Source organism: Orycteropus afer, unplaced genomic scaffold (genome assembly GCF_000298275.1).
Source record: "Orycteropus afer afer isolate SDZICR_OR568_19922 unplaced genomic scaffold, OryAfe1.0 scaffold00209, whole genome shotgun sequence".
Classification (NCBI taxonomy): Eukaryota; Metazoa; Chordata; class Mammalia; order Tubulidentata; family Orycteropodidae; genus Orycteropus; species Orycteropus afer.
Window position 1 is genome coordinate 1,199,866 of NW_006921796.1, and position 16,948 is coordinate 1,216,813.

General features: G+C 43.5%; 1 protein-coding gene across 1 annotated transcript in view; it reads right to left on the reverse strand.

Annotated features, from left to right (window-relative positions):
• BTBD11 (BTB domain containing 11) overlaps window positions 1-16,948 on the reverse strand; it is a 438,517-nt gene that overhangs the window by 167,285 nt on the left and 254,284 nt on the right. The window contains exon 3 of the mRNA XM_042781971.1: window positions 9,022-9,226. Within this exon, the coding sequence (XP_042637905.1) occupies window positions 9,022-9,226 (205 nt within the window). The remainder of the gene's footprint in view (window positions 1-9,021; window positions 9,227-16,948) is intronic.

Here is a 16,948-nt window from a genome sequence, read left to right on the forward strand (position 1 = left end):
TGACTGCTAACCAGAAGGCTGGTGGTTCAAACCCACCAGCCACTCCTCGGAAGGAAGATGGGGCAATCTACTTCTGTAGTGATGCTGCTTCAGAAACCCAAGGAGAGGTCGCTATGAGTTGGGTCCAACTCAACGGCACATAACAACAACAACACCCTCAAGGAAACTCCCCTTACATTAAAGTAAGGATGTGACTGGATAAGGGAGGGACTTGAGTAATGGAGTGACTCAATATACACTCCATACTAATTCTGCCTCATTAACACATAGAGGATAGGATTTACAAAGCATAAAAAACAAAAAACAAAAAACAAAAAAAACCTCACTGCCATAGAGCTGGATTTGACTCATAGCGACCCCTCCTTGAGTTTCCGAGGCAATATCTCTATGGAAGTAGACTGCCCAATCTTCCTTCTGAGAAGTGGCTGGGGAGGTTTGAACTGCCAGCTTTCTGGTTAGCAGTCAAATGCCTTAGGTACTATGCCACCAGAACTCCCACAAAACATACAGTGGAGGATAATCATATGAGATAAATAATGGAGGATAATTACATCACATCAAAAAATGGACAACAATCACACAATATCAGGAATCCTGGCCTAGTCAAGTAGACACATAGCATTAACCATTACACTGAGTGACTTTGGGTAAGCCATTTATCTCCTCTGGCCTCAGCATTACTATTTCTGAAGTGGGGAAGGTAGACTAGATCCTGCATGGTCTTGAAAGAGGTGATAAATGTATAGATAACCTGAAACACATAGCTTGTTCGGGATGCTTCATCTCACTTACATTTTCTTTTTTTTGACACATTTGTTCAGATACAGTGTGAAACATTCCTTCTCCTTTTTGGCCTAAACATCTGTGCTGTGCCTGCTGAGCACATGAATGTCTGGAGTACTCATATCCTTCCTGGGAAATTTCTGGTGGATACACCTCAAAACTCATGGCCTGGATGTGTTTGTGAGGGCTACAGATGTTTTCCTCCTCATTCTCTTGCTAAAGTCAAACTATTCTTATTCTTCCCTCCTCTTTGCAGGGGCCATTCTACATTTCATTCTGGAAAGAACTGCATGACCTTTGGTCCCTGAGTGGTGAAAACAACTCGTTAATGCACTTGGCTGCTAACCAAAAGGTTGGTGGTTCAAGTCCACCCAGAGGTGTCTTGGAAGAAAGCCCTGATGATCTGCTTCCAAAAGATCGCAGCCATTGAAAACCCTATGGAGCACAGTTCTACTCTGATACACATGAGGTGGCCATGAATTGGAATCAACTTGACAGCAGCTGCAAGAAGAAGACATGCTTCTTCAGGGCTCTTCTTTGCCAGTAACTCTGTTTTGGGTAGTCCAGTATCAGTGCTGTCTGGGGGCTGAAGAGTGAATTTGATGCATAAATTCTCTGGTTTCAACACTGAAGCTTTCAGGATGTTATCAATATATATAACACCTTGAGAATACAAAGCCACTGGGTAGATATTTGGAAATGAATGAATGAAATGACATGAGGCCCATCTCATCTCTGAGCCTGTGAGGTACTGAGAGCTAAGACAATGTCTGCCAGACATCTGAAGGAAAGAGTGAACAAACTGAGTTTAGCAATAGCCTTGTGTATTCATGGAACCACATGCATGTACACACCCCTTTGTTATTTATCTAGTGTTGGGTGGAGTGTATGTAGGTGTGTTGGGGTAGTTTTCAGTGAGGGATGAGGTCAGAGAAGCTGGAAGGGGCCAGACCACAGAGGGCCCCAGATGCCAGTGAAGGAATACAGAAGTTTCAGTCTAGTGGCTGTGAGAAGAACAGAAATGACTGGAGGGTATAAGCCTCACAGCCAGGGAAACCATATAGAAATCAACTAACTCAGAGACAAAGGGCCATATACTATAGCCTGTTTATACGAGAGGTCTAGAATAAGCAAACCCATAGACAAAAAGTAGACTAGTGAGTTGCTAGGGGATGAGGGGGTCTGTTGGTGGTATAGTTTGTACTTTCTAGGTAAACAAAAGGTTGGCAGTTTGAAGAAAAGGCCTGGTGATCTGCTACCATAAAGATTACAGCCAGGGAGTTCTGGTAAGATAGCAGAATAGGCAGACATACTGCACAGACCCGCTTCCACAAAGAAAAGGGAACCAATTAACACAGATACAGAAGATAATCCTGGGCCTCTGAGCCTTGAAGAGAAGGATATACAAGTAGACTAAACTCCAACTAGAAAAAGAACCTGCATGAAAACACCAAAAAAGGAGACAAATGGAGCTGTGGTCTGTCAGCATTCCTGATGGCACAGACAGCTTGGATATTATCAAGTGGTGTTAGGACCTAAGAATTAACCTAAAAATTGGCCCTGCCAGCCAGGGGCTGTACAGAGGACTGCACTGTGGCTGGTGAATAAAAGGGGAAGCAGCGAAGAGGAAGGTGGGCTGAGCTATGAACTTTTGCCTGTCTGGGGGGCACAGCCGTTTTCAATGTTTACAAGCAGTTTGACCATTTTGGATATTTAAAGCAACAGTGTTCTCCCAGATTTCAGGGACTTATAAATAGACTTATGAATAGGCTCCACTTGCCAGGAACCACAAGGACATTCAGGACACAAACGATCAAATAGGTATGATATTCCCCTTGCTACTCTTGTATCCCACACCCTCCTGATGACTGGAGGTGTGGCCGTCCCTCACTCCCACCCACCTTCTGGGCCTATTGGAATTCCATCCCAGTGTGCTCGGACAGAGCCTGGGTGCTCTGGCCCGCCCTGTCAGATATTTTTTTCCTTTATTTAAAAAATTTGTTTGTTTAAAAATTATTATTATTATTATTATTGTTCTTTTAATTATTATTTTTTCTTCTTCCCTTCCCAGGTTCTAGTCTTCAGCTTTTTCTCTCTTCCCTGTTCCTGGTTCCCATTTTTTTCTTTCTCATGGTTAATCCCATTCCTTGTTTCTCTTTTTGCATTTTTCCCATTTTCCCATTTTTTTCTTCATTATTCTCCTACTCTACCTTTTTTCTCTTCTTACCCTCTCCCCAGATATTGCAGGATTTTTCTTCTTCTTCTTTTTTCTTTATTTGGCGATTGTTCCTGTGGGTTTATAGGGTGTGTTTTTTTTTGTCCATTTGCTTTTACTTTTTTGATGGTTTTTTGATTGTTGTTTTTGTCTAACTGAGTGGGAGACATCAACAATGCCCATCGACACAACTATACCTGCACTTCCTGCAGCTCCACTGAGTGAGAGCCACCACTTCCCCTTCTCCACAGCTGACCAACAATAAACGACCACCAAGAAGAGTCTGACTCATGCTTAGCTGCTCTTCACAAACAGTTAATAGAGATCTAAATACAACAACATCATAATGTCTTGGAGACAAAAGACCATCACAGTCCATACAAAGAAGCAAGATAAAGTGGTAGAAACAGGAGAGCAGGATACAGACCCAGAACACATCCCTGAGGAAGCAGCAGCATTTGAACTGCCTGATAAGGAATTCAAAAGAATTATATTTAGGTACCTTCAAAGGACTGAGAGACAGATCAAGGAAAACATTGACAAAATTAAGGAAAACACAGACAAAACCCTAAAACAATTTCGGAAGAAAACACAAGAACAAAATGACAAAATAAGTGAAAAATCAGAAATGATACAAAATCTACAGATAGAAATCCAGAAAATTAATACTCAATTTTCAGAAATAGATAACAGATTGAAAGGGCAAAGAAGTAGAAGTGAATCAATGGAAGACAGAATTACTGAGATTGAAGACAAATACCTGAATACTTCTTTGGAAAGGGACCAATCAGAAAAAAGGTCAAAACAAAATGAAGAAAGCCTAAGGTTTATGTGAGATACCATCAAAAGGAGTAACCTACGTGTAAATCGGAATTCCAGAACAGGAAGAGAGAAAGAAAACCACCGAGAAAACTGTCCAACATTTGTTGGAAGAGACCTTGCCTGATATAATGAAAGATGAGAATATATCAATTCAGGAAGTCCAGTGAACCCCAAACAGGAGAGACCCCAAAAGAAAATCACCAAGACATATCATCATCAAACTCATCAAAACCAAAGACAAAGAAAGAATCCTGAAAGCATGATGGGAAAAATGAAAAATTACTTACAAAGGACAATCAATAAGACTAAGCTCTGATTTCTTAGCAGAAACCATGCAAGCTAGAAGGCAATGGGATGGTATATATAAAACACTGAAAGAGAAAAATTTCCAACCAAGAATTATATACCCAGCAAAATTGCCCCTCAAATATGATGATGAAATTAGAAGATTTCCAGATAAGCAGAAATTAAGGGAATTTGTTAAAACCAGACCAACCTTACAAAAGATACTAAAGGGGACTCCCTCTGAACAGAGAACCAATAATAGCAAACAACAACTGACCATTTATACACAAGATGACATAAACCCACAAACCAAAACAGCTATGGATGTATCCAAAGTAAATAAGCCTACAAGATTGTAAACAGGGACCCAGAGGCATTAATTGGCAAAATAAGGACAACTACAAACCAAAAAGAGGGGAAAAAAATAGCGTAGTTACAGAACTTCTAAATGGTGAGGAAGTCAAGAGATTTGCAAGATAGAATAGACTGTTTTAAACTCGGGGAGAAAATTATAAATCAAAGGATAACCTCAAAGAAAAATGATAAACCTTCACACCAAAATAAAAAAGAGAACAAGCACAAATATTTAGCAAATACTAGAACAATAGCAACAAAGGAAATGATAACATGATTCATAAACAAAATGAGCTCAGCCCAGAAAATTATACGGAACAAAGAAAACAGGAACATCATGAAAAAACACATACCAAAGTGAAAACAACCAATAATTATACTGAATGTCAATGGATTAAATGCATCACTCAAGACACAGAGAGTTGTAGACTGGATAAGAAAACATAACCTATGAATATGCTGTCTACAAGAGACACACCTTAGGGACAAAGACAAAAATAGACTAAAAAGCAAAGGTTGGAAAAAGATATACCAAGAAAATGGCAACCAAAAAAGAGCAGGAGTGGCAATATTAATTTCTGATCAAATTGACTTTAAGACAAAAACCACCATATGAGACAAGGAAGGACATTATATAATGATTAAAGGATGGTGATTCCTTAAAAAGTTGGAATCAGAAATATCATTTGACCCAGCCATTCCATTACTATGTATATATCCTAAAGAAGTGAGAGCCAGGACAAGAAGAGATACATGCACACCTTGTACGTCACAGTACTATTTACAATAGCCAAAAGATGGAAACAACCTAGGTGTCCATCAACTGAGGAATGGATAACCAAACTATGGTACATACACACAATATAATACTGTGTAACCCTAAAGAATAATGTAGAATCTGCAAAACACCATATAATGTGGATGAACTTGGAGGAGATCATGCTGAGTGAAATAAGTCAATCACAGAAAAGACAAATATTGTATTAGTTCCTTATTGTAAAAAGTCAATGAAAGATTTATATATGGAAGGAAAGTTTCTTTGTTGGTTACTAGGGGTGGGAGGGAAGGGGAGGGAACACTGTTAGATAGGTAGAGACAAGTATTGATTTAGGTGAAGAGAAGGGCAATGTACCAAATGTGAGTGTTCAACACGGTGGTGTTGAGGAAGAGGAAGACATAGAGAGGTGCATGGGAGGCACAGACAACAAAGATGAACCCTTTGGCACATACAGTACTGCACTGTCAGTGAAGGCAAACATGGGTATATGAATGGATAGATGGGTGGACAGGCTGAACTATTAAGTATGTCTATGAAGTGGGGAGTGTACCCAAGAACATGTATAGGGTTGGCAGACAATGGTCCTATAAGTGTATTTGTATGATCTGCATGCCCAGGTGTATAGTAGACATGACAAGGACATGGTTGTAGTCACTGCTTGGTCACAGCCAGCTACCCAGAGTGACCAAGTAGTTGAACCAGTTGGCTCGGGACCATAGTTGCAGAGGACATCAAGCTCAATTGGCATAACATACTACACAAAACATTGTTCCACATCCTACTTTGGCAAGTAGTGACTGGGATCTCAAAAGCTTGCAAGCAGCAATCTAGATGCAATGATGGGTCTCTCATTGTCCACAGCACAGAAGAATGAAGAAAACCAAAGATGTATGGAAACAATTAGTCCAAGCAACTGGTACACCATGCGACCCTCAGCCTAGTATATGACGATGAGACCAGAAGAAATAGATGGTGATCGGTTACCACAGTCACCACTCGGAGGGGATCTATGTAGGAAATCCTGGATAGAGTGGGAGAACAATGTGGTCTAAAACTCAAAATCATAAAAAAACAAAAAAGGACTAGGTTTGATGGTCTGATAGAGCCTAGTGGAACCACTGAGACTATGGCCTCTAGCTGCCCTTCAGGTCTGGAATTGAACCCACTCCTCTGGCTTCCAGCCAAACAAGACAGGCATATGAGATGAACATTTACATTAGGTAGATAACACTCCTTGGAGAGATCAATCGTGGGAGAACAGAAGGGCTGTGCATGCACAGGGAGACAGCCAGGGGGCAGAAGTGCCTGGGAGGGAAGGATACAGGGAAGCGGTAACTATGAGGAGAAGTGGGAGAGGAGCTGTCGCATTGTGGGATACTGCAGTTAATGTCATGAGACAAAGTGTATATGAGCTGCTGTAGGGAAAGTGAATTTGCTCCATAAACTTTCACCTAAATCACAATTTAAAAAAAAAAAAAAAAAGATTACTGCCAGGAAAACCCTACAGAGCAGTTCTGCTCCATCACACAGGGTCACCATGATTGGAATCAGCATGATGGCACAAGACAACAGGAGATGTGGGAGTTGGGACTGACTGCTAATAGGTGCAGGCTTTCTTTTTGGGTGATGGAAATGTTCTGGAATTAAGTGGTGGTGATGGTTGTACAGCACAGTGAACAAAGGTATGCATCACCTAACATGTATGATTGTGGTTGTTGTTGTTATGTGCCATTGAGTCAGCCCTGACTCATAAAGACCCCCTCCTTGGGTTTCTGAGGCGGTATCACTACAGAAGTAGATTGCCCATCCTTCCGAGGAGTGGCTGGTGGGTTTGAACCGCCAGCCTTCTGGTTAGCAGTCAACTGCCTTAGGCATTACACTATGATCTGTGAAATAGGGTGTTACAGAAGAGCTGTTTTTCCTTTAAAAAAAAACAAAACAAAAAACTTTATGCTTTATGGGACCACAGACATATGTGTGGTTGGACATTGTGTAAATGAATGTTAAGTAACACATACCTAAAAAACTGAAATGTACATTTTAAAATTGCAAATTTTACCTCAATTCAAAAAAAAAAAAAAAAAAAAAACCACATAAAAAAAGAAGAAATCAACTGCAGTAGCTGAAGTAGGAGGGGACAAGGTCTTGAAGCGGGTCTGAAGTGGGTCTGGAGAGGACAGAAAAGAGAAAGAGGAGATGCCACAGATAGAGTGTCAATAAGACCTGCTGATTGGTCTTGGCTATGGGAGGGAGGGAGAGAAAAGGAGGCGGGAGGAGGTCCTAGGTTTCTCACTGAGGTGACTGGGTTCTGGTGACGGAACTCTCATAGGCTTGGCAAGATCATGGCTTTGGCTTTGAGCTGTTTGTGAGAAGTCTAGATGAAAATGTTCCACAGGCAGTTGGTCAACAGATTTGTTCAGTCTTTCATTCAACAAAAATTTGCTGACGTCTCACTATGCACTAGATATTGAGCTTTGCTTTAGGAGTGGACTGGTGACCAAAACAGATGTACGCTTTACCCTCATGAAGCTCACAGGCAATTAAAAACCACATAAATACACATATAATTACAAACTGCACTAAGTGAGAGGCACCAAAGAATAAGGTGCTATGAGAAGCCTAGTCTGAGAGTGTTAGACTTGGCAGTGGAAACCAGAAGGCTGAGTGAGATGAGACGATTCTGGAGTTCAGAGGAGGGATGTGTGGTTGGAATGAAGAGGGGAGTCATCTACATGGGGATGAGAGTTGAAGACAAAAATGGAGGAGATAAGTTAGAGAAATCTCACTACTGTACAGGTGATGGGAAACGGAGGTGGGATTGAAACTCTAGATACCCACAGAGGTACCTCAAGCTTCATCAACCGTTTGAGGTCAATGGTTTCCATTCCTTCAACCCTAAGGAGTCACACTTATAGAAAGCAAAATTTTGATGTATGACAGAGATTAATTTTTTGCCATGGCAAACATGCCATGGGTGTTTTGCCAGCCTTCCATCTTGGGTATGTTTGTATATGAAAATAGACAGACAGCATACCCACTGATCTGGCCTGGGTAGTGGGAGATCTGAGTAATCCCCTGATTAATCCAACTCCAGACTGGATTGAAATATTGATGTTAAATTGGGATTCTACAAAAAAAAAAAGCAACCAACCTTCTGTCTAGACTATGCTGTTCCCCTAACTGGAAGTCAAGAGATATGGGTTTATAAAGGAGTCCAATGAAGTCCCAATCCATCCTGGCAGAAACAGAGCACCCAATGAGCTTTTTAAGACCATTTGGAATCACGTAACACAGAAAGAAAGACTATGCTCAGCCTACGTTGGGAGTGGTCTATCTATGTGCAGATAATATCTACAACAACAATGATCAAAGCTAAGATTTATTGAGACTTACGTTGTGTCAGATACTGTTTCAATCATCTTCAAACAGTCCTATGAAGGATCTGATTAGTGTCCCTACTTGACAGATAATGAAACTGAGGTAGATTTTTATTTTAAACTCAGGCTATTTTTATTCTTCTAGAAAAATTAAATGAACTGGACCAGCCCTCTACAAACCCATTTCAAACACCCTATCCTGGTCTCAGATACCCCTTGGGGCACAAGGTTCCCATGGAGAGCCCTCCAGCAAGTTTCTGTGAACTGGGTAGTTCTGGTTCTTGCTCCCAGCATCCCTCCCTTCCTGAGCCCTTTCCCCATCCTGGAGGCAGGACCCACTAACCATAAGGCAGTGTTGGCCAGAGGAAGCTTCGCTCTTTGACCAACCAAGGCAAGGCAAGTCTTACCTTTCCACCTGGAGATTGACCTTGGAAGGCTCCACGTTGGGGTTTTCCCATTCCATCTGTGGGCAGTGCATGAAATAGCAAAGGGTGTACAGGGCCTCAGGCTCCCAGTAGAGTGCTCCCTGCTTGTGATGTAGGGGGGTGCCATTGCCATGGTGCTTGGCATTGAGGGGCTGCAGGTGATGCATTGCTCGGGACACCAGGTCACCTGTGGAAAGAAGTCAGATTTCAGATCCTCCTGACAACCAACACACACAGAGATGTATTTGAAGATCTTTGCAGACTTTCTAATCCTGGGATTCCCTAGCTCTACTGAAGTGGTCCCATAGGACCTCTAGGTCACACACTAAGCAGAGAGGAAAGTATTCAATCACTCACATGAACAAATGCCTGTGAGGGGCTTCATACATTTTGGGGGCTAGGTAGTGCAAACAGTTAACACGCTTGGCTGCTAACAAGAGGCTGGAGAGTTGAGTCTACCCAAAGATGTCTCAAAGAAAGGCCTGGTGACCCACTTCTGAAAAATTCAGCCATTGGAAACTCTACAGAGCACAGCTCTCCTCTGACACACATGGGGTCGCCATGAATTGAAACCGACTTCATGGCAACTGCTTTTCAAGTTACTAAGATACTTCCTTTTTTCTCAGTTTCCTTCGACTCAACTTTAATAAAGTGACACCACTATAATTTGCTTACTTGAAAGCCAGACGCTGGAAAAAGAATTTTTTTTTTTAAATGAAGCACAAAAAAATATTTCTGATACCAAAATATTTAGTATTATGATGACAAACTGAATAATTTTCAGAATCATCAGCAACAAATGACATCATTTAAAAACACCTAACTTTTAATATATACTACTGGAGATTTGTTTATAAATAAAAGGAACAGACGCCCTAATTGGTGTACATTTATCCATGAACTAAGGAGTGAACTTAGAACTTAAGAGCTGTAAAGTGAGACCTCTATCTAACACAGCCTCTAAAGGGTAAAAATTCAACAATAATTATACAACTAAAGATTTCAAAGCGAACAACAGCTATGAACATTTACTTACATGTTCCATGAAGGTTCCTTGGTGATTAGGGTAAATAATTGTCAGCAGCACTGAGCAGAAACATCACAGAGTATTGTGGTCACTCAGAAAGTATAACCACTAAACTAGAGTTTAGTGTATAATGAAATAAAGAACATAAAAAATATGATAATACAACAGATGTTTTTGCTTTTTGGACTGCAGGTTGTAGATCCATTTAATGGCAATTCTGTGTCACCTGCAGGGTCACTAAGAGTTCAGGAGAGGTCCTACATAGTTCTGCTTTGTGAGACACCTAGCATACTATTACATAAAGAAATGCCAAAGAAGGTCATAAAATTATAGATTATTAACTTGTTTTCTTTTTAATTGTGACTTGGGTGCAAATTTACAAAACAAATTTGTTTTACTCTCAACAGTTCATGCACATTTGATTTCATGGCCCCAATTACAATCCCCAACCATAAAAATCTCTCCTCCCTGTGACTACCCCCTCCATGTGCCCTTTTTAGCTATACATTCCTGTCTCTCCAGCTTTTCCCCTATATGAATGTCGTTCCTCTGAGTCTCATGGCTGATTAATCTAAGGGGTATATCTCTCTGGGGTAGGTGTTCTGCTTTTAGGTCTTTCCACTGTTGGGCTGAGAGCCAATCCATGGAAGTGAGTCCAGTTCCAAGCCCAAAGGATAACCCGAGGCCATAGTCTCAGGGGTCCCACCAGTCTGTATCTGACCAGTCATTCTGGTCATTTTTGTGTTTTTGAATTTTCTTCCATATTTCTCCTCCCATTCTATCCAGGATCTCCAATTTTTATCCTTTTCCAAGCGGCTGGCCTTGGTGCTACTAAGATACTTTCGACCCTGCCCTTCTGGAACCCACTGTTTTTAACATGACACAGGCAGCCTTTCTGCCTCTTGCTGAGCACGTTCCTCATCTCATGGATTACACCCTCTGTTATACTTGTTGCTGTAGCCTGACTATTTTGCTCTCTGTTATCTCTGAGCCTTTGCATGTGCTATTCCCTCCCAGAATCTTCTCTTCCTTCTCTTCTCCAGGTTACTCCTACAGATCCTCCAGGTATCAGTTTACATATCAATTCTTCCCAAAAACCCTCCTGGAAGCTCTCCCTCTCCCCTGTCTGTTATCACACAGCACTTTTCCTTCACAGAATTTAGGGCGCTGTGGTAGAACTGACTTTTACCTTGTCAGTTTTCCTAACAACTTACTTATGTGTGAACACGGGTGAGTCACTTAACCTCTAGTTGTTGTGAGTTGCTGTTGACTTGGCCCCGACTCATGATGACACACACACAATGGAATGATGCTGCCCCGTCCTGCACCAGCCCCATGATCAGCTGTGGATCGGACTATTGTGATCCACTGGGTTTTCACTGGCTGATTTTTGGAAATAGATTGCCAGGCCTTTCTTCTTAGTCTGTCTTAGTCTGGAAGCTCCACGGAAGCCTGTCTGGCATCATAGCAACACGCAGGCCTCCGCTGACAGCTGGGTGGTGACTGTGTATAAGGTGCACTGGCTGGGATTTGAACCTGAGTCTCCCACACGAAGGCAAGAATTCCACCAAAGAACTGAGTTAACCTCATCAGGTAACTTCTGGGGTGAAGAAACAACATCCTCCTCTCAAGTGGTGGTGAGGGTTAAATGTAGACGTGCCTGGCACATTGTTGGCACTAATTAAAGAGTTTCTTTTGGCCTGACTGCTCCTGTGGACAGTGAGACCAACAGGATGGGCAACTGGGGTGTGGAGGGTCAGTGCTACCAGTGCCTGGACCCTGGGTACCTGATTGGCTGCTTTGTTGCTGGGGCTGCCTTTCCTCTGGAGTTTGCACTCCCAAGCTGCTCACTCTAGGCATCCTGTGGGCTGTGCATTCAGATCTTTAGCTAGCTTCCCTGTTTTCTTCACTCTCCTACCTTTCAGGGACCTCACTCCCAGGGACAAAAAGGAAGCTGGGTCTGCCTCTAGCCACTCACATCTGTCTACTATAGTAAGTTGTTGTTGTTGTTATGTGCAGTCAAGTCGGCCCCGACTCATAGCGACCCCTCCTTGGGTTTCCGAGGCAGTATCACTACGGAAGTAGGATTGCCCAACCTTCCTTCCAAGGAGTGGCTGGTGGGTTTGAACCGCCAGACATCTGGTTAGCAGTCAAGTGCCTTAGCCACTATGCTACCAGAGCTCCCACTCTATAGTAAGGGGCAGGTCCAATTATTGGCTAAAAGAAGAGTTCCCCATTAGTAAATGTTGAGAAGAAACCAAAGAAGAAACACAGAGATGGGAGGGCTAGGTGGGACCAGTCCCGATGACCATGCTTCTGGTTTCCCTAGGAGAGGAGGCTGCAGAGGTAGGCACCATGACATATGGAGGATCTACCTGCCTCAGGCCACTTGGCGACATCTTCTGACTGAATTTCTATGAGAACCATATGGGATAGGCATGTTCACATCCATTTCAGAGATGAGAAAATCGAAAGAAGTGCCACCTTGATTAGGTGTCGCTCAGGTAGTAAGTGGCAGGCTCTAACTCCAAGTCGGGTCCCAGGACTGATGTTCTTAATTACCACACACCACTCCAAGAAGGATCTAGACTCTGCCTCTGGGTGTGGCCCTCAGAGGAGCCCTAGGCCCAAACCCCAAAGCGTCTCAAAGTATGTGCCACTGTGAATTCCAGGGTGGGGCAGGCTCAGTGGGGTGGGCGGCTCTGCAGATGGAGCAGGGTTCCAGGCTTGGGATTCTCAGCCTGGCCCCTTGGTGCCCTGTCTGGAAGAGAGGGGGCTGCTGATGCATCATGGAAGTGACCAAGGAGACTCTGGGAAGATAAACCACCCTCAGAAGAGAGCCTGGGGGGCTGGCAGAAGAGTCACCCTACAAGGTTATAAGCCTGGCCCAGCAGCGCGATCTCTTAGAACAGAACTCCAGTGTGGCAGAGCTCAAAAAGCTTCTCTCCCTGAAAGCTGTGAAAAGGATTAGGGCCAGGCTACTCAGCTTTGAGGCCCTGGGGCAGCGGCTGCATCTGTAGAAAATAGGCCTATGGCAATTAGCTCTAAATTGCCTTATGATCTCTCACAGCTGGTGATGGAAACAGAGATGATTAACAGAAACTTCTCATCGGCCCCATTCCCCACCTCCCATACCAGACGTATGCCTCAGCCTAGGGGCCATAGGATGAGGCTAAGGTGGGTAACAGCAAACACATCTAGCCCAACAGCCAGAGGAGGCAGGTCCTGATGGCACATCCATCTTACAAATGAGGAAACTGAAGCACAGATCGGGTAAGTGATTTGACCAAAACCACAGTGCCATCAAGTGCAAGCCCTGGGCTTCATCTGCTCCCATTTGGCTCTGAAGTGCATGCACTTGACCATCACATGGCGCTGCCCCTGTGGGGTGGAGGAGAAGGGCTTTCTGTCACGGTGGTGGCACCAGCACATGAAGGGCTGCACAGATCACAGCCAGCTCTCAGACTTTTGGCACAACGGCTTAGCACACTGTTAAGGGGCATCAGCATCCCTGGTGGGCACAGAGGTAGGGAGAGCCGCAGAGGCTGCAGGAGGGGAGGCTGATGGCCAGCAGCTTTGCAAACCGCTGGAGACACTGCCCTTGGCTAGGACGTCAGGGTCCTCAGAGGCAGCCTTGGCCACAGGCAAGAATAAATAAGTAAGGTCTTGGGCTTCTTGCAGGTTCAGTGGCCACAGCCTCGGGCAGTGGGCAGGGAAAAGTGGTGGTGACAGGTGAGCTACCTGGGGAATCTAGGAACTGCTGAGGGGCTGGGTGTCCCTGAGTTTGTACCTCGGGGCAAGCTGAGAAACACTGCTAGGAAGCCTCCCTTGCCCCCAGGGAGATACAGGTTGCGGCATTTGGGCTTCCTGTTAACTGACCCATCTCAGTCCTCACAGGCCTCCATAAGAAAGGCTGTGTGGCAAACATCCACGGAGTGGGCAACAGAACCCAGCGCCATGCAACTGAATCCCACTCAGTGACCCTATGAACAAGAGAGAGCACTGGGAAAGACGAAGGACAGAGGCTCCAGGTACACCCAACAGGAAGACCCCAGAAACCACTGTTTCTACAGAACAGGTCTGCCTCGCCGGGGTTGCTGGAAGGGCAGGGATAGAAATAGCTGGAGGCTTGGCCAAAGGGTCAAAGACCCAGAGAACCCTTGAGGTGGGATGGCCTCCGAGGGAGCCAGTATCTTCCCAGGGGTCTTCCCAGTAGCATCTAGCAGGAACCACTGTTGTCTAGTGCTACTAACGATGGTAACAACTGCCATTCATTGAGCGCTGAGTCAATTCTGACTCAAAGTGACACAGAATAGGAATCCCCATAGGGTTTTCCTGGCTGTAACCTTTATGGAAACTTTATGGAAGCAGTTTTCCAGGTATTTCTCCTGTGGAGCTGCTGGAGGGGTTACAACTGCTACCAGAGCTCACTGAACTGCTGTGCAACCAAAGCAAACCTGTTGTCACTGAGCTGGTTCCACAACTTTGAACCACCAACCACCAACCTTTCCTTAGCAGCTGATTGCAAATCAACCACTTGTATTACCCACTGTGAAAGAGCACCTATTATACATTGTTTCTAGGCCCCACCACGCTTTGTAAGGTGTGTATTCTTATTAGTTCAGTTTTACAGCAGTGATTCTCAGCTGGGGAGATTTTGCTTCCCAGGGGATTTTGGGCAATGTCTGGAGATGCTGCTGGTTGACACAATTAGGGGATGTTACTCGTCATGTATAGCAGCTCTGGTGTGTGGAGGCCAGGGATGCTACTTAATATCCTACAATGCATAGGACAGGCCCCACAACAAAAAATTTTTCAGCCTCAAATGTCAGTAGTCCTGAGGTTGAACTACCCTGTTTTACAGAGAAAGACATGGAAGCCCAAAGTATCAGGTTAGTGAGAGTCAGAGAGAAGATTCCAACGTGGATCTGTCTGCCTCTAATGTCGGGCTCTTAGCCCCACAATGCTCCGCGTCCTTTCCAGAGGCAAACCATGGCAGCATCGGCCAGCTCTAAGCTCGTCTTGAAGCAATTTGGCATTAGGCAGCAAAGGTGTTAACGAGTGTTCCTAACCCTTGATTCGGTAATTCCATTTCTGGGAATCTGTCCCAACGTTAGAATTCAAAATGCAGCAGAATCTCCATGCTCAAGGATTTTCACCCAAACCTTATTTACAGGACCCAAAATTTAACAAAGAAATAAATGTTCAAAAATGAAGACAGTGGCTACATAAACTCTGGTACATTCATATAAGATAACAAACTTATGCAGTCATCAAAAATGTTTACATAGAGCTGGGATATCATGAAAAAAAAAAAAACCCACACATTAAAATGCTACATGGAAAAAATTCAAAACTGTATATGGCGTGATCAGGATTATGTTATTAAAAACTATCCATTAAGTAAATACAGGAAAAAAATAAACCAAAGTGTTGACGAAGGATTTCTTTGCCTGTGGGCTACATCTCCTTCTAACTTTTCTGTAGTTTCTGAATTTTGAATTATGGCATGTGGGACTGAGAAAAATAAGCTTATTAAACTGCATTTACTTTCTTGTACCTTCCAGTGAGGGTCAGGCTGCAGTATGCTTTTTTCCATTCGCCTCTCTCGAAGAGCCCCATTAAAAAATTCAGAACAAGACAAGAACAATCCAAAAGGAGTGGGCCCCACGTACCTGGGGCTCTGGGAAGTCTGGTGGGTGGGTGCCTTTTGCCTCATTTGAACTAACCGTTTTCTCTGAGCATCATTCAGCTCACCTTGCATTTCCAAGTCCCCTACTCTTGTCCATACAGTTCCCTCACCTTGGATTGCCTTTCCTGCACGCTCCTAACCACTGAAAACTTTCAACGCTACAACAAATGCCATCTCTTCCACAGAGCAAGATCATTTGTTGTGTCGACTAAATGAATAACCTATATAAACTACTTAACCTTGGATTCTTCATCTGTAAAATGCAGAGAGTAACATACCTCATAGTATGAAATGAAGCAAAACATATAAAACATATGAAGCATTTAAAGAACTGGCATAGGGTCATGCACACTCTAATAAGTATTCAGCACTATTCTTCTTCTTTAATCAACATCATCATTGTCACTACCACCATCATCATCACCACCACCACCACCATCACCACCACCACCATGGCCATCATCACACACCCACTATCTTTATCACGACCACCATCATCATCACCACCACCATCATCATCATCACCACAATCACCATCACCACCACCACAACCATCATCACTCCCATCATCATCACCACCACCACCACCACCACCATCACCATCACCATCACTACCACCATCACCACCATCAGCCTAGCTCCTTGAGGCTGCAAGGATATCTCTGACAAGGGATGGACTTAGAAGATGAGATTGGCACAGGGATTTCTGCAAGCACTAGCTCCATTTCAAACCCTGAACTATACATGTGTTACAAGCTGCCTTCCCCTCTTGCTGTTATGAACCCAATGCAGCAAATCCACTTGTCACCAGTTTCCCTGAGTTTGAGCAGCTGGAGTCTGGTTCCAGGAGCTAGATTGAGAATCTACTAATAACCAAGTTTTGCAAACTTCAGCCATTTGGGAATCACCATCATGAGCATCTCATTTCTTTGTGCCACTGTAAAATTTATTTCCTTAATATTTGTCCTTAAATTGGCTCATTCCTTCACACAAATAAATTAATTTTAAAAGGAAACTTTATATCAGTACCATCAATGGAAAACCATAATTTCTTCTAATAACCAAAACCAAAACCACTCTCATTTCATAGATAGCAAAATCAGGAATCAGAGTGACCAACACTTGCCCTGTGTCATACAGCACAGATGGGAAAACAATGCTTTCCAGTTTCATAAACTACTGTTTAACTC